Source organism: Dromiciops gliroides, chromosome 1, assembly GCF_019393635.1.
Source record: "Dromiciops gliroides isolate mDroGli1 chromosome 1, mDroGli1.pri, whole genome shotgun sequence".
Classification (NCBI taxonomy): domain Eukaryota; kingdom Metazoa; phylum Chordata; class Mammalia; order Microbiotheria; family Microbiotheriidae; genus Dromiciops; species Dromiciops gliroides.
In genome coordinates this window covers 629,840,175-629,866,251 of record NC_057861.1, presented here as the reverse complement: position 1 = coordinate 629,866,251, position 26,077 = coordinate 629,840,175, and the positions used below count along the sequence as shown (strand labels likewise).

Below are 26,077 nucleotides of genomic sequence, written 5' to 3'. Positions count from 1 at the left end.
TGGAGGATACTCAATAATTGTTAAAAGTATAAAGGAGTTCTGAGATAAAAAATTTTGAGAACTGCTCATTTGGATACTCCTCTACCCATGTTTTGAACTTTCAGCATTCTGTGTAGATGGGTATGCAATCCTATACAATAGTTCCTCCTTAGTTCTCCAATATTATTGGCATGCCTGCACTGCACAATTCCTCTCTTCTTCTCATGCAATTCAGGCTGATAAGGCAGTGGTTTTGTCTACCCTAATTTCAGACTTACTGAAGGTAGTTAAAGCACTCAATATCCTCCTTATGGTGGTGGGAAGGCCTGAGACAAGATGCCCTAGGATCTGTAATCTCTTACAGAAAATGGAGAGTGGATAAATCAAGTATGTTGCAAGTGAAGCAGTTCTGAGCAAAGGCCTTATCAACAGCCCAACATTGGCACTGGGCCTGTAGGCAGGAGAGTAGAGAGTGATGGGCATGTAGGCAGGAGAGAAGAGTGACCTACCATTGACTTCTGGTCATAGTGTTGGGGGTCCACAGAGACACTGCTGCCTCTGCGTGAGTCCAGGAGGTTGGGGACGGAGTCCACATTGGGGGAGCTCTTGGGTGTCAGCATGGGTGTAGCTGCAGTTCGCATGATGAGAGGTGGAGGCAGGCTGCCACGGCCCTCCAGATGCCCGTTGGGTGTCATTGCCAGTGAGTACATCTTCATCTCTGTAGTTGAGAAGGAGGGTGAGAATGAGGGCTAAAAGCACTTCATATATCAAAAGACAAGGTGATGAGAGGAGAGCACTAGCAATTGGGAAGATAAGAAATGACTCCAAGTAGAAGATATCGCCTGAACTGAGTTTTGAAAGAAACTAGGGATTCTGAGGGTGGAAGGTGGAGGCACATAGAAAGGGTCTGGAGTGTTGTGTAGAAGGAGCAGAAAGAAGGCCAGTTGACTGGACTGAAGAATGAGGTAAGAGGGGTATGTATAATAATGGGTGTCCTAAGGTTGGAAAGGTATGCTGGGATCAGGTTGTATGTCTATGTGGGCTAAGTATTGCTTGACAACTTGATCAGCCAATGCCAGGGAATGTGGCAATGCAAGATACATGCTTCTCCCCCATCCTGCTGCTTACACACAAGAAGAAAATCCAGGTACAGTGTACCTGTCTGTACACAGACACATCAGGCACTCTGGAAGCCTCATATTCTGTTCAGTGTCTCGCTGGGCACATGGTAACTAATCTGGGGGAGACTTCCAGTTGGATCTCAGGGTGAAAAAATGCCTTTTCCCTGTCAATTGGTAAGAATGGTAGGTGGGCCTATATTTGACTGAATGAGGAGTGCTGCAAACTAGAAAGGCCTTTGGGTGAACACTTTTGTAGTTGGGGGAAGGGGAGGGAATCATTCTGGTCCCAAGGATGGGAGTAGAGCCTTGTACTTGGGTTAAGTTGCTGGTGCCTGAAAGTGGGTCAGAAGGACCATGATTCACCACTGAACAGTAACTACAGTTTGTATCAGACACAGCCGAATTTTTCAATAGTGGGTCACACAATCTACCTTTGAACAGGGCCATGTGAATTTATTTATATAATTAAGGATAGGAATAAGCGCTTTCGTAATTTCTTTGATATATGGAACTCTAAGACTAGAAAATTCCCTTGATGAAAAGAGCAAGCACTTTCTCTGCAAGTTAAAACCCTAGAGAGTTTCTTAGAACACTGAATAGCTAAGTGCTTCGTCTGTAGGCATCATTGGCAGGACTGAATCCGGGTCTTCCTGAATCCAAGACAAGTTCTCCCTCCATTTTATCTCACTGCCTGCTCTGGTTAATGATAGGGAATAGGAGATGGGGACTGGACCTGTAATTTCATTAGGACATGGAATTCTTGGGGAAGGAAACTCCTACCAATGTCGGTCAGTGCCTTCTTTGCAGCTCATGGCTTAGAGTGAGAGCTTGGTGTCCCACAGGCAGGATGTGTCAGAGGCAGATTTGAACTTAAGGTTTACTTTCTTTGAGGATGCCTCTGGTGTGTCATTATGTGACTCTACCTCTCCATCAGTCATAGTCACTTAATTAAACAGCCCTGTCCTTGGGCCCAACAGACCTCTTGGGTTTGAGTTTTTGTTTTGGCCCTTATACTAGCTGTGTGCTAATTAACTGGGCCTCCGGTCATCATCCCCATCTCCCTGCCTCCTGAACCTTGAGCAACACCCCTGGGACACAAAACTGATACGTGCACTTTTGTCTTATCTTGTAAAAAATAAACTCTTCCTGTCATTTCCTAGCCATCTTCATGCCATGCCCCCAGGCAAGAACCCACTTCTCTATTCCCCTTGTTTTCTACCTTCCCCCAAGTGTGATCTCCTCTTCTCTTAGAATATAAGCTCTTCGAGGGCAGTGACTATCTTGCTTGCTTGTATTTGTAACCCCAGGGTTTAGTACTGTTCTTAGTATATAATAAGCTCTTTTTTTGGGGGGGGGGCAAGGCAATGAAGGTTAAGTGACTTGTCCAGGGTCACACAGCTAGTAAGTATCAAGCGTCTGAGGCTGGATTTGAACTCAGATCCTCCTGAATCCAGGGCTGGTGCTTTATTCACTGTGTCACCTAGCTGCCCCCTATAATAAGCTCTTAATAAATTTTCTCTGTCTATCTAGCCATCTATAAAGAAATCTCAAGTGGGCTACACTCTGAGGTTGGGCAGACTTGTATTTGACCGGTGGACTCCATGTTAGATGCCCTCAGTTTAGATAAAGCCAGGGAGAGGATGTAGCAGGTCATTTTCCCAATGCAGTCTAGCAGCAGTGGCCATTTGATGAGATTTGGCTTAGAGAGAAGAAGTCAGTGGGAGTGGCCTATATGACTTGATCAGCATCACTGAAATGAAATCTTGCTGGAAGCAACCTCAAAGACAACCTGGTGCAATCACTTCATTTTACAGAAGAACTTTCTGATGCCCACAGAGGTTAAGTGACCTCCCCAGGAACACACAGGAAGTAAATAGGACTGGCTGGATTTGAACCCAGGGCTTCTGACTCCAGATCTAGGACTCTTTTTTTTTTTTTTTTTACAGGGCAATGACAGTTAAGTGACTTTCCCAAGGTCACACAGCTAGTAAGTGTCAAGTGTCCGAGGTCGGATTTGAACTCAGGTCCTCCTGAATCCCAGGGCTGATGCTTTATCCACTGTGCCACTTGGCTGCCCCCCAGGGCAATTTTTACCTAGCTACTACACAGGACTCTTTGCTTTAAAGTTCTTATGCACTAATAAAGTGAATACAAAAATATTTATTAAGTATTTACTATGTTCTAGTCCAGGCACTGAGCTATGCTCTGTTAGCCTTGCCATCTGGTTAGATGTTATCATCTAACACTGTGTATCACAGTTCTCTGGGCTTGTGTAATTGTCTAATGGGATGTAAAGTCCACAGGGGCAGGTATAATATTTTATTTAGATTTTAGCACAATTATCTGTACTTATTAGGTATTTGAATTTTTTTCTTTTTGTATTTTGTATGTCCAAGGTCTAGTGCATTGTCTTGTGCATATAGAGTTGGTATTTAATAATATATGTAGAACTAAACTGAATAGAATGAAGGGTATCTCAGAATCAGTACCTCTGAGTTGGAACAATTCTGGTATCCCTCTATTTTGTCTTTTTTGATTTTTGTCACCAGTAAAGTCCTTTTGAAAAACCCATAGAGTGAGGATCTAAAAAGATCTTGACAAAAACCCCCAAAATACCAAACAAACAAACAAACAAAACCCATCGGGGGCAGGTAGGTGGAGCAGTGGATAAAGCACAGGCCCTGGATTCAGGAGGACCTGAGTTCTCAGACGCTTGACATTTACTAGTTGTGTGACCCTCATTGCCTTGGAAAAAAATCATAAAAAGATCTCAACAGACTAGAATATTGGGTCTAATCTAAGAAAATGAAACATAATAGAGATGAGTATAAAGTCTTATACCTGGGATTAAAAAATAGCTTCACAAGTACAAGGATGGGGGGGAGGGGGAGGCATAGTTAGAAGTTTGTCTGAAAGAAGACTTGGTGCCTGAGTAGATTGGAGCACTCCAGAGATAAGCCAAAAACTGATGGCATTGGGAAAGATAGGGAAGGGGCTTCTCTTCTGACTTCTTCTTTCCCCTCTCCCACATAAGCTCTGGGGACTGGGAAGTGAATGTTGATTTTAGAAGAGTAGAAGAAAGAATCCCCTTGCAAGGGGGCAGATTGAATCTGGCCGGTCTGCTTGCCTGGACTCCTTTCTGGCTATCACTCTCCATGGATCAGAGGTTCACAACCTCCAACCAAGGAATTTCCAAAAGAATAGGGAAAGATTCAGAGTGGGCTAAAGATGAAGATGCCCCTGGACCTTGGGATGTAGCATCATCACTGCCTGAATGTTTGTCTATTCTGAGTCTGAGTCCTCAGGCTGCTGACATTTCTGGGGACAAGCAGCACACAACAATACAAAGAAAGCCTCTGCCATAACCAGAGTCCCCATAGCCATACTGCACTTCCACAATGGAGTTTCTCTGGTCTCTCTTGTTCCTCCTCCTTCTGAAACACACAATCTGACCATGGTAGTACAATGACCTAAACACTAGGCCAGAAGTCCATGCTTTCCCTGCTTTTATTTGTAAATTGTGGCCTTTGGCAACTATATGCTAGTCAACCTATTGGTAACCACCCTAGTGGCATTTTATAGGTAGAGATGTGAGGAGTAAGGAAGGGGCTCACTAGACAAATCTCATACTGGGGATATCTGTACATACAACACCAAAGCTTTGGATGTGTGAACTACTGGGATCAGCAGCCTAGGGTCGGGGGTCAGGACTTAATCAGAGTGAGAGAGGTGGTGGTGCCCTCACTAGAGCTACTGGACACCCCTGATGTCTTCCTTGTTTCGCTAATTAAACTTCTCTGTCTCCCCTGGTAGGAGTGAAAGTCCTGGGGGAGAAGTCAGGAAGCCCTGGTGGCTCTGAAATAACATTAAGGCCCAACCTTTCCTCAACCAGGATTTCACTTTTGTCTTGTGGATGATAGAAGATTAGGCAGTATGATGTAGAGGGTAGAATGTTGGATTTAGAGTCAGGAGGACCTGGGTTCAGATCCTGTCTCAGATGCTAGCTGTGTGACCTTGGTTAAGTCCATTAACCTCTCTGAATCTTAGATTTGTAAAATGATGAGGTTGGATTTGATGACCTCTAAGGTCCTTTCAAATTCTAAGTCTATGATTCCATAATACTATGAGAGCAAGACTTATCCCTGCTTGGTATTTCAATGATCTAGATTTGGCACGAGCTATAAAAAAGGTTTCTGGTTATCAGTTAGAAAGAACTCCCACCCACTGACATGAGTGAAGAGTCATCTCTTACAAAGAGGCCCAAATGGGTCAAGTCAGCAGCCAAGGTCACCAACTATGTCAATAGCTGATTTCAGAACATCTTCAGACTGCAGAATTTCCCAGAATTTTCATTTAGTCCCACAAGACATTCTACCAAAGAGAAACTACTTTCCCTAGAATGGTTTGGGTTTGAGTCCCAGCTCTGTCACTAATTTGTCCTGGGTAAGCCCCTTCACTGGTCCTCAGTTTCTCTTTCTGTAAAAAAAAGGTGATGGAGCCATATGGCCATATGATGTCTAGTATATCTTCTAGATCTGAAAAATTCCATGTTCTGTGGAATTCTCAGGCCTCTCCCAGCTCTGATAGTTCATGTTCTATATTCTAGAAACCCTTTGCAGCTTTTCTATTCACCGAGTCTATGAACTGACTTTGCTTTCTCTGCCCTCAGCCCTTTTTTTTTTTATCAGAATCTAATTTCGTGTAAAACTATACTGAGTGCCATGATGGAGTCGTAGGGCCCTTTTTCACTTTTCAGAGTCTCTCACCCATAACTTCCCATGCACCCCTCTCCACACCTCCTCTACAGAGACATACCTGTGGCACGTAGGTCTCTCAGCTTTTCAAAATCTTCCTCAAAGTTGGCTGATGTCTTGTCCTCATCTGTGTCAGATCTATTTGCATCCCCCTGCCAACCAAGAAAAACCAAAGTTACTAGCTTCATGCTTTGTTTGGGATATCAAGGAACAGGAGAAGGGGAATGCTTGTACAGCTAAAGTGACTTTGACTCTAGCAAGTGTCCTCTAAGGTCCTATGGATAGTTGAGTTGAGCAAAGATCAGATTTGGTCCCTGCCTTCAAGGAGTTTACATTCTTGGTGAACAGATAAGGTCAACCTACACGGCTATAGAGTAACATATCAATTAGGAGACCGTGCAAAGGGGAGGAGGACCAGGAGTTGTTATATTATGTTGGTAGGTTGGGAAGATGGGAAAGACTGACCAGGGGAAACTTACTGGAGGAGGTGTTGTCAATCCTGACCCTATCCCCAGACTGAACCCTAACTCCAGCCCTATTCAGGGACTAGTCTACTGGTCATAGGGGTTTCCACACGCAGATCCATGGCCTTGTATATGTATATACACACATATATATATAGATATGTGTGTATATATCTATATTATATATGTAGACATATATTACATTATATATGATAGGTAGGTAGATAGATGGATAGATAGATTGATCGATCGATAGATAGATAGATATGAAGCTTTCAGATAGGACTTGTCTGCCTGCCACCAGTCCCTATCTCTCACCTCTGCTTGGAAGCCTTCCACTAGGATGGCCACCAGTAGGTTGAACAGCACGTAGTTGCCAAAGGTCATCAGAGCCACAAAGTAGAGAGCAGCCCAAGAGGAGGTGGAGGCCATGCCATTATAAAGCACAACATTCCAGTCTTCTTGGGTGAGGATCTGTAGGAGACAGAGAGTGATTTCCCACGTTGCCTTCCTCTTTCCCCATTTCCCTTCCCCCATAGAACCAATAGATTACTCTTTGCACAGGTGGCTTTCGAGCCACACTGATGAATTATCTTTGAACCCAACAAAAGTTTTCTGAGGCCCCACAGAAACCTTCCTAGGTATGGGGTGACACTGCTCTAGCTTCACCTTCCAGACCAAAGAACATCCCCCATTCCCCACCCCAACTTCCACCATGGGCGTCTGTGGATTTCCTATTTAAAGCAGAGCTGACAGAGTTAAAGGTCTTGCTCTAAATGTTGGGATTGTGAAGAAAAAAAAGAAACAACCTCTGCCCTCAGGGAGATTATAGTCTCCTTGAAAGAGAAATACACATATTATTTGAGGGTGGGAAGGAATTTTAAAAACCCTGGGAAGGGGGAGATTAGGGAAAGCTTCCCATAGACAGCCCCCTAAAGTGAGCCTTAAACATCCTTAAAATGAAGGTAAGAATTTGGAGAGGGGAAGGTGAGAAGACATGCCATATCAGGTATGGGGCAGAGAGAACCTGTGTGAAAATATAATGCCAAGTTCAGAGAATGGCTGCTGGTTTCATTTGGCTGAAAGGAAGAGGGCATGAAGGGAAGCAATGGCCTGGAAATGTAGGGAGGTCATGGAGGGCTTTGAATGCCAGTCAGAAGAGTTTGCATTTTATGTATGAGGGGGAAAAGGAGCTGCTGAAGGTTTTTTGAGCACGGAGTGGTATGGTCACATCTGGGCCAAGGGGAATTTATTTTGGTTCCTGTGTGGAGATGAGCTAGTGAAAGGGAGATGAGGAGCAGAGATGGATTGGGCTATTGTGGTAGTGCCAGAGAGAGAGCTGATGAGAACGTGAGCCAAGTGAGCAGCCATGGGAATGCAGGGAAGGGGACCAAGTGACATGGAGGCCAAAGAGTTAAGCCTTGGCAACTGAGCAGAAATGGGGGGTGAAGGAGAGGGAGGAGTCAAGGATGACTGCATGATGGTGCCATAAACAGGGACAGGGAAGTTAGGAGGAGAGATGGATTTAAGAGACAAGGGAATGAGTTCCATTTTGGATGTATTGGATCCAAATAATTGGCTAGAATTGAAAAGGATTATGGAGCTCACAGGTCAGATAAATAAAAAGGTGTGAATAACAATTTCCTTATACCTAATAAGGCTCTGTATTGGGGACTTTCTTCCTGCAATTCTAAATCCTTTTTCTCCCTAACCCTTCCTTTCCATTTTTCTCTTTATCTCTTCCCTCTGTGTGACTCCTCTTTGTGTCTCTCTTTTCCTTCTCTTTAGCTATCTGTTTCTGTCTGTCTGTCCCTCATTTTCTATTCTATTGGCTTCCTCTGTGATGGAAAGACGACCAGGGGTCAAGATCTATCTTCAACTTCCTATGTTACCTTGGACAAGTCATTTGAATTATCTGGGCCTCAGTTTCTCCATCTCTAATACGGGAAGAGGAAGAAACTAGGTGATCATTAACATCCCTTCCAGCTCTGACATTCTATGATTCTTTGTCTAATGATAGTGTCAGAGATGACATCTTCTTTTCTCCCCCATGGACCATAACATAGAGTTGAAGGCAGGAATATCTTGTTAATGAGTTAATTAATAATATTCCTTATAGCTGAACAAAGCTTTAGTTTATAAAGATATTCACAGTAGATGAAACATTTTTATAGTTTATAATTCAAATTTGACAAACATTAAGTACTTCCTACAGAACTAAGAACAAGGAATACGAATTTTTTTAAAATGACAGTTCCTGTCCCCAAGAAACTTATATTCTATAGGAGAACATGACATGTTCAGAGATAAGTATAATATACCATTGGGAATGAATGGGTTGAAGGAAAGATCTAAGCAAAGTATTCTTGGAAGAGCTGAGGTTTGGGAGAACTCTGATTTCTAGGGGTAATGTGTCATGGGAATCTTTGGAGAGGATCTGTCACCTAGGTGAACCATAAAGAAGGAGCTACAAAGTGGATATAAGGAGGAAATGCATTCTGGGAGAGGGGCATGCTTTCCAATTACAAAAAGCTTATCATATATTCTCTTACAACATTCCTGAAAGGCAGGCTATGCATGGGTGAAAATTTCCACTTTAGAGCTGAGAAAACTAAAGCCATGTGGTGAGCTTGAGGCAGAGGTAAAACCAGAACCAACTGTTTTCTCCAAATTCTTTCTACAATGCTATATCACCACCTTCACCTTCATCTCATGCCCTTGTAGTGGTGAATGGTGTTGGCTAGGGTGGGGAAATATGAGTCACCTCCCTCAGCTCCCAGAAATGTGACTAATGTGTAGTCTTCATTTGTTGATTTGTGGTCCCAATTCCACTGAGGGTCCAAATTGCCTTGGTACCCCAGGGAGTACACAAAAAACACAGAGTCACAGAGATGGAAGGGATGGAGCTCAGAGCTCATATCCTCTTTATCCAGGACAAAGAGAAATCTCCTTTCCTATGTTCAGAAGCTGGACGACAACTTGCCAGGGATGATATAGAGGGAGTTCTTGACTAGGTGTCAGTTGGAATAGATGACATTTGTGATCCCTCTCAAATCTGATTCTGCTACTCAATTCTGTAGTCTCCATGATAAATAATCATTCAGATTCTCTTTGGCTGTTTTCAGATAGAGAACTTATTATTTCATGAGATCACCTGTTTGCATAGTTCTCATTGTTAGAAAGTTCCTCCTTGTTCTGAACCAAAATTTCCCCTCACTCCACACTGGTCATAATTCTCCTCTTTGGGATACTGGGGGAAGTGGAGAGAGATAGAGAGGAGGAGATAGACAGAGAAGGGAAACATATAGAGGTGAATAGAGAGACTGAGAGGTAGAGTGAGGTGCATAGGCATAGGGCTGTTGTTTTGTTCTTGCCATAGGCATCTCCTTATTTGAGGTGTATCAGAGTCACTGATCATCGATGCCCCTTTGAAATGCAATAGAACTAATAATCTATTGTTCCTAGCTCTTCGGCAGTTTTAATCCTTAAAGTTTGGGGTAGCCTTCTGATTGGGACAACCACAGCAGCCCAGTATAAATGGGGATTTTGATCTTGGCTGCAGCTGTGAAGGTCTGGTCAGGAAAACCCTTGAGGGACAAAGGAAATTAATCGGAGGGCTGCATGTGGGGCTGGATATGACAGCTTCACCCCTACCAAGTCCCGGACTTTACCTGGAACACGGTGACAATGGCCCATAGCAAGGAGTCAAAGTTCTTCCTGTCCGGGACGGTGTCTCCAGTGTCAGTTTTCAAGCTGAATTTACACCCAAAGAGGTGCATGCCCAGGATACTGTGGGTGGATGGGGTAGAGAGAGGCCAGAGCCATGGGTCAGTGTGGGAGCGAGGGAAAACCTTTGATTATCAGGGTGGGGGACACTTTCCAGACAGGGACAACAGGCCATCAAGAACCCCTGAAGAATGAACCATCCCTTCCAACCCTTGGCTCTTCTCTTTTAACTTTTACTCCAGGGCTTGACACACAGTAGGATTCAATAGGAATACCTGGTTATTTGACTATTTGTATTTGAGTCTCCTCTCACCCAACCTCTGAAGAAGGAGCTCCCTGAAGGGGTAGCCTTGCTCTTCCTTCCATTTTTCCTAGCTGTCTACTTAGGACCATGGACAGCGACACCCCCCCCCCCCCTCCCCACCCTGTTGTCCCGTTGAGTGGAGCTGTATGCAGGGCTGGGGCTCAAGGCTGTGGGGAGAGGTTACCTAAAGATAAATATGAACAGCATCAGCAGCATACAGAAGGTGGCCACGTTATCCATGGTCTTCATCAACACCACCAGCTGTCGTCGAAGGGCTGGCATGAATCGTACCAGCTTCAGCACCCGAAGGAGCCTGAAGGTCCGGAGTACTGACAGGCCCCCATCTGACTGCCCGATAATTTCCCAGACACTTTTGGTACAAGGTACATGGAGGAGCATGTCAGAAAATTAGGTCCCTCTTCATATCTCTCTCTCCATATTTATCTATTCATCTATGTGTATACATAGACATATATATATAAATATATATGTCTATGTATACACACATATATATGTATATATTCTTCATGTCATAGTTTGTCTCCCTTCTCCTAGAAGACCAACTGGATTAATACAGCCTGTCCTTTGACTCCATTTTTCCACCTCAGGGAATCTTCCTAATATGGGAATAGTATATTTCTCTGTATTCCACGAGTATCAGGGGAATAACCTTCCTAAGATCATAGGGGAATTAGTGGAAGATATGGAACTAGAATTCAGATTTCCTGACCTTGAGTCCATTATTCTTGTTGCTGCGCTACACTGCCATCACTATCATTAGATTGCAAATTTCTTGAGGGCAGGGAATGTGACACTTTCTAGTTTTGTATTCCTAGAACCTAAGGCAGTCATGCACAATGCCCATGGTACTCCAGACAGAAGGTGTTTAATAAATTTTTGTTGAACTGAATTGGATTGTTCATCCCCTGATAGCCAACAAGATAAAAACTTAATTCTCTGGGATGGACAGTTTTTGATTAACTAAGGATATTTTGTTTAAGCAAAGAATGAATATCTTTCCTGCCCTGTAAAGATTACCCGGAGTCCCCTGGAAATACTCAGGCTTAGCCAGCACAGTGCTTCCTTAAAAAAAAAGCCCAATTTCACAAAATCCCAGCATATTAGAGTTAGAAGGGACACTTAGGGATCCTTTAGTACAGCTGCCTTATTTTTCAGTGAAGAATACTGAGTTAGGGAAAATTAAGTGATTTGCCCAATGCCACACAGCTACTAAGTGTGAGAGAGGGCTAACCCAGATCCCTTGATTCCCAATCCAAGACCATCACTACTTATTCACTGTAAATTACTTGTTTCTATTTTCTTAATTGCAAACACTGGGGTAGGATGAGGTCCCTTCCAGCTCTAAGTCCTGGGAGCCCATGGCCGAACTTTCTGGATTGCTACCCCAACTGGGTTTGGGGAATGCTTAATGTTTCTCACAGATTTCTGGAGCCCTGTGCCTCCTTATCCTTGGGAGAATTCTGGAAAGGAAACCATATCTGTTCTTCTCTAATGATTCTGTTTTAGGAAGTCTTCAGAGTCAATGCTTTTCTAGGCTTTCCTATTTCAAAGGGAATGGAAGGTCTGGTCACAAAGGCAAAATTTTATACTCAGGATTAGGGGATATCAGAGACTGATTCTTCCCTGAAAGCCACTCTAAGCACTTAGAGCTGGACTTCTTGGTGTCCAAAGAGGCCCCATGTGGCTCAGTCTCCTTGCTGGCTCCTGGGATCTTCCCCAGCTTCTTGCCCCAGCCCCTACCTCTCCTCCCCTCCCCCAGCCCTACCCATAGTCCACCAGTCACCTGATAACAACGATGATGCCGTCAAAGATATTGTAAGGATTCCTGATGTAGCCCAGAAGCCCAAAGGCCAACAGCTTCAACAGCATTTCCAGGGCAAACATGCTGGTGAAGACGATGTTGCTGATCTCCAAGGCATTGGTCAGCTCTTCAGGCTGGGAAGTACAAAAACCAGTGAGTCTCATTGTTGCCCTGAGAACAACCAAGGGCCAGAAGGGCCAACAGGGGAGGTCCCCACTTTGGACCAAAGGAGAAAATATTTATAAAGTGCTTAGCACAGTGCCTGGCACATAGTAGGTTCTTAAAATTTCCTTCCTTCCTTCCTTCCATGAATAATTGACTGAATGAAAAAGCAATTAAGGGGCAGCTAGGTGGCACAGTGGATAGAGCAACTGCCCTGGATTTAGGAGGACCTGAGTTCAAATCTGGTCTCAGACACTTAACACTTACTAGCTGTGTGACCCTGGGCAAGTCACTTAACCCCCAATTGCCTTACAAAAAAAAGAAATTAAGTGTTTCCTATGTACTAGGTACTCTGCTAAGCTCAGGATACAAATACAAGCAAACCAGAGAGTCCCTGTCCTCAAAGAGTTTACATTCTAATGGGTGGGGATGGGGGAAGGGCAGGAAGAGACAACACATTCATATTCCCAGTTCCTTCAGCTCCTGCTTCAAGTAGTCACCACCTAGGGGGTGATTATAGGGGAGCCCACGAGACCTTCCATTATCTCTCCTGCCAATTCCTCCCCCAAACCATGAAGGAGGCAGGACCATCTACCATTAAAGCACCATTCCTTTAGCAGAAAGTTTTAATTCCTTTTAAAAATGCCAGTTGTCCTTCAGAGAGAACCATGTCCTAATTACTCTAATTCATTGAAACTTCGGGGTTAGAACAGGGAGATTGTGTGTGTGTGTGTGTGTGTGTGTGTGTGTGTGTAGCATGCTGCCTAGGGAGGAGAGGGGGAAAAGGGGAGGGAACAGGGGTTAAGGCACTGATAAGGATAGGGAATGGACCTGCAACTTATTTGTTTTAGGGAATTCCTATGAGGAAACTCCCTTTATGATGTAGGGGGACAGCATATTTGTTAAGCACTTATTGTAGTGCCACATGGCAGGTGCTTAATAAATTCCTGTTCTTCGCTTCTTCTTCTTTGCAACTTGTAGTCTCAGAGAGTTGCCTAGAACACTGAAAGGTAAGTTCACACAGCCAGGATGTGTTAGAGGCAGGACTGGAACCTATGTGTTCCTGAATTGCCCATTCCCTCCTAAGCCATGGGGCCTTTTGAGGTACTGGTATCATCAGTAATTTTGTCAAAGGACGTTTCAAAGACTCCCAATCCTACCCCACGCATACTGAAGACTAATATTTTCATGTAATTTCAGGCTCTCATCACCTCTTCCCTGGATGATTGCAAGGGCATCCAAAGAGGACATTCCTTCCTTGAGTCTATCCTAGACATGCTCCCAGATGAATCTTCCTGATTCACAGCTCTGGCCATGCCCCCCCTACCCTTAATAACCCTCCCCAACCTTTGCTCAAGTGCATCCCTGCTGCCCTCAAGGTAAAGTCAACACTCCTCCACATGGCATTCAAGGTCACCCACAATCTAGCAGTCTTCCAAGCTTATTTCCCAATACTCCTCAACACATCTATTTTGGTCACTAGGATCCTTCCTGCCCCTATGCCTTTGCCCTCCATTTGTAAAACTCTTCTTCTTCCTCACTTATTCATGCCTTTGCCATCCTTCTGCCCTTGGGTCCAGTGCAGTCTCCTCTTACTGGAGCAGCCCAGGAAATGTCGGACAACCTTCACTATGGCCCCTGATGGCTCCTCTCACTTACACCACATGATCCTTCCCATAATCAGAGAGTCTCATGCTCTCCTCTGATTGTGTGAGCTCTGTGTGAACATGTCTTCCGAGATAGAAGAGAGCTCCCAAAGGGAAGGCGCTGGGGCTTCTCTGGTCTACCCCATCCTGTAGCCAAGCTCAGGCCTGGGAGGGAAACTCCTTCCCAAGTAGGTTCCCAATTGATCATGTATAAGGATTCCTTAGTGGTCAGTTTTACTCACCTTTATTTCCCCCCTTTTATTCTTTGTCATAAAGAATGGTTGTCTGGAATGGGAGGGATCTCTTAGATCACAGGGAAGGGAATAAGCATTTTTACAGCACCTTCTTTGTGCCAGCTACTGTGCTAAGCGCTTTTTATTTTTATTATTTTTATTTTTTTATTGTTTTATTTTTTTTTAGTGAGGCAATTGGGGTTAAGTGACTTGCCCAGGGTCACACAGCTAGTAAGTGTCAAGTGTCTGAGGCCGGATTTGAACTCAGGTCCTCCTGACTCCAGGGCTGGTGCTCTATCCACTGCACCACCTAGCTGCCCCAAGCGCTTTTTAAAAAACCAAACAAATATTATCTCATTTGATTAGAGGATCTTAGATCCTGAGCTGGAGAGGACTGCAGAGGCCAGCCATCTAGTCTAATCTTTCAGATGAGGAAACTAAGCCCTAGGGAGGAAAAGGGATTTGCCCCAGGGTCACATGGGAAGCACAAGAGGCAGGATTTGAATCCAATTCTTCCTACTCCAGTTAGTAACTGGTTTTTCACTGTCTTATACTACCTCTAGTAAGTACTTAATAAATACTGAATGAATGAATGGAGACCAAGTTTAGCCTGCTTGACCCAGGCTGTACCCCATTCAAAATTTTTAGCAAAACACTTTTAGTTAATGAACTAACACACAAAAACAAGTAGGTTGATGCTAGGTGTCATGAGTTATTATTGGATTAATTGGTAATACTAATTGAAGCTGAGTGCAATTAATTATGTAATTAAGTTCATGTGGCCTTCCCACATGGATTTTTGACAATATGGCTCACTGTTGAAAATCTGAGGGGTTCAATCTCCTTATTATATATAAGGGGAAATTCAGGCACAGAGCAGGGAAGTGACTTGCTCCAAGTTACAGAGTGAGTTAATGCCAGAGCTAAAGCAAGCTGCCAGATATCTCAATGGTTCTCTTAATTCACCTGTGCTCTGACAGCACAGGCTTGAAAACACCAACCATAATATCTCCAGGTACTTGCCAAACACAGTGTCTGGAAAAAAAGTGTGGGTGAGCTGTGTTTTCTAAGTTCTAAGAGGCCATGTAAGCCCTTAGCCGTTGAATAGGTGGTGGTGGTGGGGTGATCCACAATGAGCTATCCATCATTGGTTAGGACCATAGACTCAGAGTTAGAATGGGTCTTGGAGTCTATTTGGTTTACTTCCACCCATTTCACAGACAAGGAAGCTGAGACCTAGAAAGGTTAAGTGACATGTCCAAAGTGATACAGACAGAAAGTAGCAGAGTCGAGATTCAGATCCAGTTTCTTTGATTGCATTTAACATTCAATTGAATTGAACCTTCTCCCAGCAAGAGGAATTACTCCAGCTCTGATGGATTGGGATGTTCCAATGTGAATCCCAAAGGAGTTCAATCTAAGGCTTTTCAAAGACAGAGGGGCAATGACATTGAGCCCAATGATGGGTGAGATGACAAAGCCTTATGGTAAGTTGTTTCATCTCTCTTCTTGAATTTTCTCCTTTGTAAAATGAAGGAGTTAGACTACATGAACTAAACATTCCCCCTTTTTTTTGGTGGGGCAATGAGGGTTAAGTGACTTGCCCAAGGTCACACAGCTAGTAAGTGTCAAGTGTCAAAAAGTTCTTTTCTTTTCTTGTGGGGCAATGAGGGTTAAGTGACTTGCCCAGGGTCACACAGCTAGTAAATATCAAGTGTCTGAGGCTGGATTTGAACTCAGGTCCTCCTGAATTCAGGGCTGGTGTTTTATCCACTGCTGCCCCCCAAAAGGTCCCTTCTAGCTCTGCATCCTGTGACCCTGGGGGCAGCAGCAACTCCACCAAAGGTACTCAGGTGTTTGGGAGAATGGAAAGGAGTGAAGTTCATCTGGTGATCCCAGAGGACTCTTGTTTTGTGGATGAACACTAAAGGTGTTTACATTTATTGGCATCAGGAGCTGAGTTTTTTTTTAAGTTTAATGGCACATGGATGCCCTAGATTCCAAGGCAAGCTCTCTATTCTTTGGGGCACAGGATGTGAGTATACAAAGGTGTCCAGCAGTGGGGTGAACTCAGGATAGAGGTCAGGCTTTTGTCTTCTCCCCAACTGCAGCCATCCACCAGGCTATTCTGAGTAATTATAAGGATTTCATTATTTATGTCCTGTTCTTGAGCTGGGATCTCTTCCAAACCAGCTCTGTTTACCCAGAACTCTCAGGACTGGAAATCAAGCTGGGAAGCACGTGGAAATAGACTTCTTCAGGGAGATTTCAGAAATCTGACTCCAAATATTCTCTAATCATGTGAAAGCCAAGGCCTGGAGAGGATCCTATCCCAGCTTGCACTTAAAAGAGCTTGGGAAACTTTGGAATCTAGAGTGGCAAACAGTAGATGTAAGTAAGAGGGAGCCCCTGAATGTCTTTGAGCAGGAGAGTGCTATAGCTTAGATCCCTGTAACAGGAATACTAATCTAGCAGTGTGTTAAGGCTGGATTGGAGGGAGGAGGAGGAGCAACATTGGAAGCAGAGAGACTAGTTGGGAGTTTATTACAAGTGTGAGAAGGTGAGGCCCATGAATAGAGTGGGACCCATCAGGGTGAAGAGGAGGAGATGGGTTACACAGATAATTTAAAGATAAAAATGACAGAACTTTGTTGATTCTCTATCCTTGGAAATGGGGCAGTAGGAAGAGGTCAAAGATCACTGAGGTTTTGAGCCTAACTGTGAATATGGTGATGCGTGATGCAGCTTCTTCATGATGCTTCCCAAAGTTTTCAGTTCAGAAATCCAGCCTACCCCTTGGAAAATTCCCTTCCTGAGACCACCACAGACATTCTTGGTGAGTGATGGCTCAGATATGTTGTGTTTCCCCTGCTGGAGGGCATCTGATTTTCAAACACACATACACACACACACACACACACACTCACACTCACACTCACAGAGGCTGGGGATTGGGGGGAGGTGGTGGGGTTGGTGTTGTTAACATAGCTCGTTCCATGCAGTAGTTGGACCTGTTTCTCTTGGATGAACTGAAGAAGGAAGGAAACCTGTCTCTGGGAAGGGGCAGGCATGGAGTGAAGTTGGCTTCAGCTATATGGATGAAATGAGGGCTGAATTTTGCCTCAATTGCCTTCCAAGTGGAAGAAAATCTCCTAGGAGGCCTTGAAACGCTAGTTAAGCTGGAGGAAGAGGAATCAATACTCTTGTTAAAAGAAAATTTAGTATCCATAGGTCAGGGAGTCTATCGCTGCTGATGTGAGTGAGTATGCTCTTGCCGGTAGCTTTCTCCAGTTTCCAGCAGCCAATCAGAGCTTCTGGTGCAGGGTGGGGGCAGTCAATACTGGGAACCTCCTAGACCATCACTTCTTTGTCCTGCCCAAGGACAAGACTGACATGACTTATAGTATCTCTTGGTAAGACCATCCGACTCCTGATTCCCAACTTGGATTTCTCTGTTTCTAAGAGACTAAGAGTATCTTACCCTACCTCTCCTCCATATCTTCCTTTCCCTGAAATCCCAAATTCTGGAAAAGCTGATCTGTCTAGTGTCATAAAAATGACATTGAACTGGGAGCCAGGAGCCCAGGGATCAAGACCTTGGGGTGCAGTTCAATCTCTGACATGAGGTCATTGTGTGATCTGAGGCAAGTGACCTCCCTTCTCACACACATATGCAGAATCTTTTCCACCCCTCTTCCCCCAAGTAACAGAGGAGGAGGAGGAGGAGGAGGAGGAAGAGGAGTCTAGAGATGGGCAGTGAGCAGCCCATGGTGGTTAAATAGCAGAGCCAGGCTGTGGGTGCAGGTTCCCTAACCCCACATCCACACTTCTGAGTCTTGATTGTTCCCTTAGGTAAAATGCAGAAATTGGATGAGATGATGTCGAAGGTCCCTCTGGGCTTTGCTGTTCTCTGTTCCTATGCACATTATTGACACGGCCTCACATGCAGACAGACTCGAGACTGATCTTAGCTTCAGAAACTCTGTGAATTATTTGACTTACAAGATCCCTCCAGGCTCCTCTGATACTGAGCAGCATCTATTACCAGGATGGGAACATTCCTGAAAGCCTTTAAAACGAAAATCTTAATAGAATGGGGTTTTATAAGTGCACTTTTTTTTTACAGGCAAGGAAGAATTAGGATGGAGTCATGTCTACCTTTGGAGCTTTGACGATGCAGGGCACAATTTCTGGGAAAGGAATGGATGTCATTATTAAGGGCTCTTCAGCTGTGATCATTTGCCTCCACTACCTATAAAATAGCATTTTTAAAGATAAGAGACTCATAGAATCTTAGAATGTCAGGGCATAAAAGGACCTTAGAGGTCACCTCGTTTTCTGGAGGGGAGAAATGGTGCCCAGGGATAGATAATGGTTTCCTTAAGGTCATCTGCAAAGTTAGTGACGGTGCTAACCCCAGTGTACCTACTCCCACATCTATGCCTTCAAGTTGGATTTGGGACCAACTATGGCAAATACTAGGTGGCACAGTGGATAGATAGAGTGCCTGTCCTAGAGTCAGGAAGATTCCTCTTCATGAGTCTAAATCCTGCCTTGAACACTTCCTAGCTATGTGACCTTGGGCAAGTCACTTAACCCTGTTTGTCTCAGTTTCTTCATTTGTATAATGAGCTGGAGAAGGAAATGGCAAACTACTGCAGTATCTTTGCTAAGAAAACCCCAAATGAGGTCACAAAGAATTAGATGCAACTGAAAATCGACTGAATGACAAACAACAACAACATACATGTCCTGATGTCAAGCAAGGATTCTTGAATCTAGTTTAATGAAAAGACACTGCATGACCTGTGAGGCACACACTGGTCCACTTTGGCAGTGGCTTCTAACTATTTGGATCTCCTACCTCAGTCCCCCTTAGAGAGCCCAAGCAGCTGCTCAGTCAGACTGGGGCTCAGCAACACCAGAATGAACCCCCTAGAAAGTGGGTCAGCAAAAAATCTCTTACTTGATCCACCCCAAAAGTTTTCAGCATAGGACCCTCTGGACTGTGGTGGGGGAATCTTTAAGTTTTGTCAGTGGTCTGCGGATTGATTTCCTGATACCAGCATTTTCTACTTCCTTGTCAGCCATCTGGAGATGCTTCCACCTCTTTGGCCCTTTCCTCTGATTGGTGAGTCCCTGGCTGGGAACACTATTTCCTAAGGTGTTCAGGCTATCCTTGTTCATTTCTCTCCTGGTTCCATTCCTGGGTCTTTGGAATTTTTTTTATCTACTCACTAGCAGCCTTAGCCCCTTTCATCTGAACTGCAGGCTTTTATGTGTGTTTTCCTTGAGGGTAGGGACTATCTCTTTTGCTTGTATTTATACTGTTAATGCTTAAAACTGCACCTGGCAATAGTCCAGGCTGAATAAATGAATAAATGCTTCTATCTATCTATCTATCTATCTATCTATCTATCTATCTATCTATCTATCTATCTATCTATCTATCCATTCATCTATCTATCTATCTATCTTTTATCTCTCTCATCTATCATTTTGTCTCTATATAAATCCATTCATCCATCCTTCTGTCTCTATTTATTCACCCACCCACCCATCCATCCATCCATCCATCCATCCATCCATCCATCCATCCATCCATCCATCCACCTACCCATCCATCCATCTTTCTATTTTTCTATCTTTCTATCTATTTAAAAGTCTGGCCATCTGAAAATCAACTGCCCAGAAACTTCAGTATCTAGAGTTCAGCTACTTGGAAGTCAACTGACATTATCACCATCAGAAGTTCATTTATGCAGAAACCAAAAGGAAGCCTCCCCCTCCCCCCTAAAAAAAGTGCCTCTGAGTATCAACATTAGGGTCAGAATGTCTGTACCTTAAAGCTCATCTCCTTTATTCTTAGGACACCCCCACCCTGTCCTATTAATGCTTATTTTACATAAAATCCTAATCAAAGATCTAGTTTTCTAGTCCACTGCAAATTAGAAAGTCGGCAGCAGAACTTCTAGAGGCAGATACAGTGAAAATGAGAGGTGACTTTTGATAGCTTGGAATTGGAGATAGAAAAAAAGAGATTCAAAAGCAGACCCAAGAACTGGGAAAGCATAGCTATTCCTGAAGGTTACAAATTGCACTACACCCTTTAGTAGCCTCTGGTGATATTACTGTTTTACAGCCCAGGACAGTGCCCAGTGCTCATAATGAGGACTCTGGGTCTCTACAGTGTTTTGTGATTTATAAAGCACTCTTTCACTGTTGCTCAAACAAGCCACTCCATCTCCTGACTCTGGCCACTGTCACTGGCTGTCCCCCTTGCTGGGAATTCTTTCCCATTGCATCTCCATTCCTGGCTTCCTTCAAGTCTTAGTTTAAGATCCCAACTTCTTCAGACTAATCCCCCTTAATCATCTGGCTCCTGATATTGATGCCGATGTATCCTGTATATTTCTTGTTTGTTAGACTTTGAGCTCCTTGAGGGCAGAGGCTATCTTTTACCTTTTTACCAATTATATTTTTTGGGGGTGAGGCATTTGGGGTTAAGTGACTTGCCCAAGGTCACACAGCTAGTAAATATCTGAGGCTGCATTTGAACGCAGGTCTTCCTGAATCCAGGGCTGGTGCTCTATCCACTGTACCACCTAGCTGCCCCTCTTCCCCCCTTTTTTTGGTATCCCTAGCACTTAAATTATTATTTTATTTGATCTGAGGTAGGTGCTATTATTTTCTCCATTTTACAGATGAGGAAACTGAGGCAAACAGAGACTTGCCCAAGGTCACACAGCTAGTAGCTGTGAGGCTCAAGTGAGGTAGTGGAAGGGGGATGCACTTTTGAAAGCCTGAAATCATGTATGCATGTAAGTAGCAATTATTTCAACAACCAAATGGACTTAAAAGAAATAACTAGAGCGAGCTGATGACTTGGAACCATTAAGGGACAAAGTCACAAGTCTCCAGATCCTGGCACAGATTTTTGTTTTCATCTCCTCCTCTGTCTGGCTTCCCCCACGCCCCCACCCCCTCAAAAGCATGGCTTGCTGCCTGATTTTGTATTGAATCCAGGCATGAGGGATACAGTTGATTATCCTGGTTGCTTAAGTCCGTACCCCTGTTCTTTTTCTCATCTTCCTTCTCCCAGGCTTCCTGGGGAACAAGGCCTGGGAATGGGCCGTGCCCTCTGTCCCGCAGACCCGCTGTGACTCAGTTGCTCTGGAAACAATCACCATAGAGGCCTGTTGGCTACACAAAAGAACCATTCACAGGCCTCCCGCCTGGGGCCGGACACACAGAACAGTTGTCAGCTGTGAAAAATGTCCAAGCGAGAGCCTCCAATTTAGGGCTGTTTGCTAGGAATAATACATTTCAGGATCACCATTGCCTGTGTGTTTCCTTTGCCTTCCCCATCAGGTCAGAGTCAAGCAGAGAACAGAAATCAGAGTCGGATCCGATGTAGCCAATTTACCTTTGAAATGAACGCTGGGCTCCTTGAACGAACAATGGCCCACAACCTCCTAATTAGCATTCTTTCCCAATATGGTGGGAGGACAGAACTAGGTCACCCAAGTCCATTCGTCTGCCCTGGGAGTACACTTGACTCAGAAGATGGCCTCAGATTCTACAGAGGCTCCATTCCCTTTATTAGCAAGCGGAAGGCTCTTCTCTAGTCTGGAATCTGACTCAGATTGGGCTCCATCCCAAAGGGTTTGGGGCTGGTGTTGCCCACCATGTGGCTAACAGCTGTGACCTGAAACAAAGAGCAGATGCTGGCCCACTAGGCCATCCTGAGTGAGCAAGACTACCCCTCGGGGGTACTGACCTCTCAGGTCCAGTGGCAGCCAGATGACCAGGTGGCACATGCCTAGGAGCCCCCAAGAGTTTCAACCAAACTGGCTTCCATTCACTGGAGCCTGTTTCATGGAACACATGTCACACCATGGCAGATGTACCTTGGCCTCTCTACCCATCACTCTTTTGAGGTCGTGGCCTTAATGTTCCGACCTAGTGTTACATGGAGTAATGTGCTGGTGAGTTCTCTTCATAGCCACAGTCTCTAAGGTCTTCTCAAGCTTGAACTTGACAGGCCCCAGGGCACCCTAGGATGTCTTCTCCACCTCTGTAAGCTGGGGTCTCAGGTGGGAATACAAGAGATTATTATTCTCATATACTTGGGGGCTGGAATGCCTAATTTTATCGGGGTTGTAAGTGTTTCTTTAATAACTCTTGGTTTTTCTCAAATTCATTTTCATAGTTTCATAGATTTTTAGCTGAAAGAGCTTGAGGATCACACAGTCCAATCTCCTAAGTCTACAGAGAAAGAAACTAAGGCCCACAGAAGGGAAGAGACTGGCCCAAGGTCATACATTTTGATTTTATATTTGTTATAATTTCATTCAATTTATAATTAAGAGAATTTCTTGAATTCACTTTCTTTTACAACTCTGTGGGTTATATAAGTCTCCCTTCCTTCCCCTCCTTCCCTCCCTTCCTTCTTTCTTTCCTTCTTTCATCCTTTTCTCCTTCCCTCCCTTCCTTCCTTCCTTGCTTTCTTCCTTCCTTCCCTCCCTCCCTTCCTTCCTTCCTTCCTTCCTTCCTTCCTTCCTTCCTTCCTTCCTTCCTTCCTTCCTTCCTTCCTTCCTTCCTTCCTTCCTTCCCCCCCCCAGGATTATACATGGGTGGTCTGGGGGCACAGAAGAAAACATTATTCTTGACCACAGGGAATGGAGATATAAGTGAACAGAAACTGAACAACCCAAGAATAAAAGCAAGAGTTGTCACAGGGCAGCACAATCAACAATTTAAAAATGGGCAATATGGATTCATTCGATGAATTCCAAGAAGGAAGGAGTCAGGGAGAGAGATTTGTGAGTGGAAGGATGATAAAGTGTTGGACTTGGGGTTGGGAAGATCTGAGTTCAAATCCTGCCTCAGACACTTACTAGATATGTGACCTTGAGCAAATCACCAACCTTTCTGGGCCTCAGTGCCCTTGTTTGTAAAATGAGTGAGTTGGATTGGGTGCCCTTTCCAGCTCTCAATGGGGAGGCTTCATGGGAAGAGTGGAATTGAAGCTCAGGCAGAGAATGTAATAGATGGTGGTATGATAGATAGAAGACTGGCCTTGGAGCCAATGAAGAACTGAGTGTCAGTCTGGTCTCTCTAATACTTAGTGGCTGTGTGACCACAGGTACTTATTCACTTGACATTTTTTTTTTGTGTGTGGGGCAATGAGGGTTAAGTGACTTTGCCCAGGGTTACACAGCTAGTAAGTGTCAAGTGTCTGAGGTCGGATTTGAACTCAGGTCCTCCTGAATCCAGGGCCAGTGCTTTATCCACTGCACCACCTAGCTGCCCCTATTGCTTGACATTTAACAGACCTTAACCTCTTGGTGGTGCCAGGCATCTCTATGTGCCTGACACGTAGCAAGCTCTATATAAATGTTAGCTGCTAGTTATTCTTAGAGTTCACCTGTACACAAGAGCTACATAATCCAGGGTTCATGGTGTCACAGATTTAGAACTGAAGAGAACCTTAGAGGTCATCTAGCTAATTACTTTACAGATGAGGAAATTGAAGCCTCCATTTGGCTAAGTAACCTGCCTAAGGTCACAAATAGTATTAAACCTTACAAAAATAGATTTACTGGTAGAAGGAACATTAATCATCTGATTGATGATACACAGGTAGTAAGTTACAGATCTGGGATTTGAACCCAGAGCCTTTCCCTCCCCATGGCATCACACTAATTCCCTACTCTAATAAGTTGATGGTTCGGGGAAAGGCTGAGAGTGGGTATGAGGGTATGTATGATGAATCAGATTCTACCGGGGTCTCAAATTCAAGAGGTAGGGTGGGGGGAGAGATATGCTAAGACCAATGGGGGCTTGGGTTCTAGTTACGACTAGAATATGAACTTGAATTTTGAGCTTGGCCTCATTTTGCTTCTCTCTGGAATGGGGATGACGGTCTCTGCCATATTTCCTTTACAAGGCTCTGACGAACGAATGTAAATTTTCTAAGGTGTCTGGTGGTCTGGAGATAGAAGCCAGGCTACTTTGGGAAGCTGCAGTAATTACATTTGACCACAAGGGGGCACATTGGTACAGTGAAATTAGTCAATTCCTAGCTGTGTAAGAACAAGACTTTTAGACTGGGCTGCCTCTAGGCAGGTTCCCTGCAAGATTGAGGGCTGTTAGCCTGTGGTGCTGCTAGAAAAGGGGACTGAATTCCTTCCTTCCTATACAAAACACCACAGGGTGAGCTTCGATATTTTCATTGTTTCCCCACTCCAAACCTCCCTTATTTGGCATGGCTTAGGGGATGATCTAGCTGACCTTCCCAGAACCCCCTCCTTGTTCTAGGACTGTGCATGTCTTATAGACATCTCATGTCACGAGCCTGTTTGGACCTGGCCTTTGTGTAATAATGCAACACAAGAGGTCCTAGAACAAGCTTGGGTTCTACAAAGGGCCTTGCCACTGACTCCTCATGTCCCTTCTCTGAACCTCCTTTACTCATCTCTAAAATAAGGGAGGGATTAGATTAAGTGATCTTTACAAGTCTGTTTTAACTCTATTGTGCGTTTATAATTTTATAACCATTCTCTTGTAAAACATTTGCCCAGGATGTATTTAGAGAGTGTGATGGACATCTGGGATATTTGCCACTCAGGTCCAGGATTCTGCACAGTGAGTGGGTGGGGCTGCAGAGATAGCAAGGACCCCAATCAAACCCAACTCCAGTCATCCCTAGAGTCTGTCTGTCTGTCTGTCTGTCTTTCTTTCTTTCTTTCTTTCTTTCTTTCTTTCTTTCTTTCTTTCTTTCTTTCTTTCTTTCTCCCCTTCTTTCTTTCTTTCTCCCCTTCTTCCTTCCTTCCTTCCTTCCTTCCTTCCTTCCTTCCTTCCTTCCTTCCTTCCTTCCTTCCTTCCTTCCTTCCTTCCTTCCTTCCTTCCTTCCTTTCTCTCTTTCTCTCTCCCTCTCTCTTTCTCTTTCTTTCTTCTCAGAGTACCTTCCCATCTCATGCCATCCTGTTCTTTTTCTAACTCTTTCATCATTTATCCTCAACACCAGAGAATCACTGGATAGACTATGAAGTCAAACTGTGAGCTTCCCAAATTCAGGATTTATATCTCCTCTTTTTAGATCATTTATTCCTCAAGGTCACTGCTTGGGTCTGCTCCTCCTCTTGTTTGCTTTTCGGTATAGCCTTGTACAGGCCTGCAGACCTTGTACAAGAAGATGGGGCATGGTGCATGGGGGTCACCTCCATGAAGACTGGTTGACTGAATTTTATTCTTTGTGAATCCTAAATAAATAATAATAAATCCCATTTAAAAATCCTAATGAAAAATAAAGCATATTTATTAACCTAAATAACCCATGAGATAACTGTTAATCCCATTTTACAGAGGGGGAAAACTGAGGAGAAGAAATGAAATGACTTATCCAAGATCACACATCAAGTTAGTGCCAGTGCTAGGGTTAGAACCCAGGTGTCTTGACTCCTAGACCTGAGATCTCTTCTTTGGAACATGATCCCTACTTTCTGGGTCATGTTGCTTAAAACTGAGCTGTTTGGGGTGGAATGTTCACTCCTCTGGTTCAGCCTTCAGTTGTGTTCCCCTCCCCCACCTCGACATACACAAATTTAAAGTAACCATTACTCAATTTGTCTGGGAAGACAGCTTCTTTGAAGGGGAGGCCATAATTTGCAGCTGGAGCAAAGCAGGGATTTTGAGGGGAAACGAATGAATGAGTGAATATCTTCCTTCCCCTCATCCCCCCCAGATTTTATTTTTTTAAGTAAGGAGCTCTCAGTACAATGGCCAGCTGAGAGGTTCTGGGGTGACTCATCACTCCCATTCTTCCTCTACTCAGCCCACCGTCCTCTGAGAGCCAATCAGC

At 44.3% G+C, this 26,077-nt stretch overlaps 1 protein-coding gene across 5 annotated transcripts in view; it reads right to left on the bottom strand.

Moving 5' to 3' along the window:
* CACNA1H (calcium voltage-gated channel subunit alpha1 H) overlaps nt 1–26,077 on the bottom strand; it is a 440,720-nt gene that overhangs the window by 79,867 nt on the left and 334,776 nt on the right. For all 5 annotated transcript variants that reach the window (XM_043977864.1, XM_043977865.1, XM_043977861.1 and 2 more), the window contains exons 11-16: nt 12,153–12,304; nt 10,533–10,718; nt 9,990–10,107; nt 6,637–6,792; nt 5,916–6,006; nt 489–697 (exon numbers count right to left, since the gene is read on the bottom strand). In XM_043977864.1, the coding sequence (XP_043833799.1) occupies nt 489–697; nt 5,916–6,006; nt 6,637–6,792; nt 9,990–10,107; nt 10,533–10,718; nt 12,153–12,304 (912 nt within the window). The remainder of the gene's footprint in view (nt 1–488; nt 698–5,915; nt 6,007–6,636; nt 6,793–9,989; nt 10,108–10,532; nt 10,719–12,152; nt 12,305–26,077) is intronic.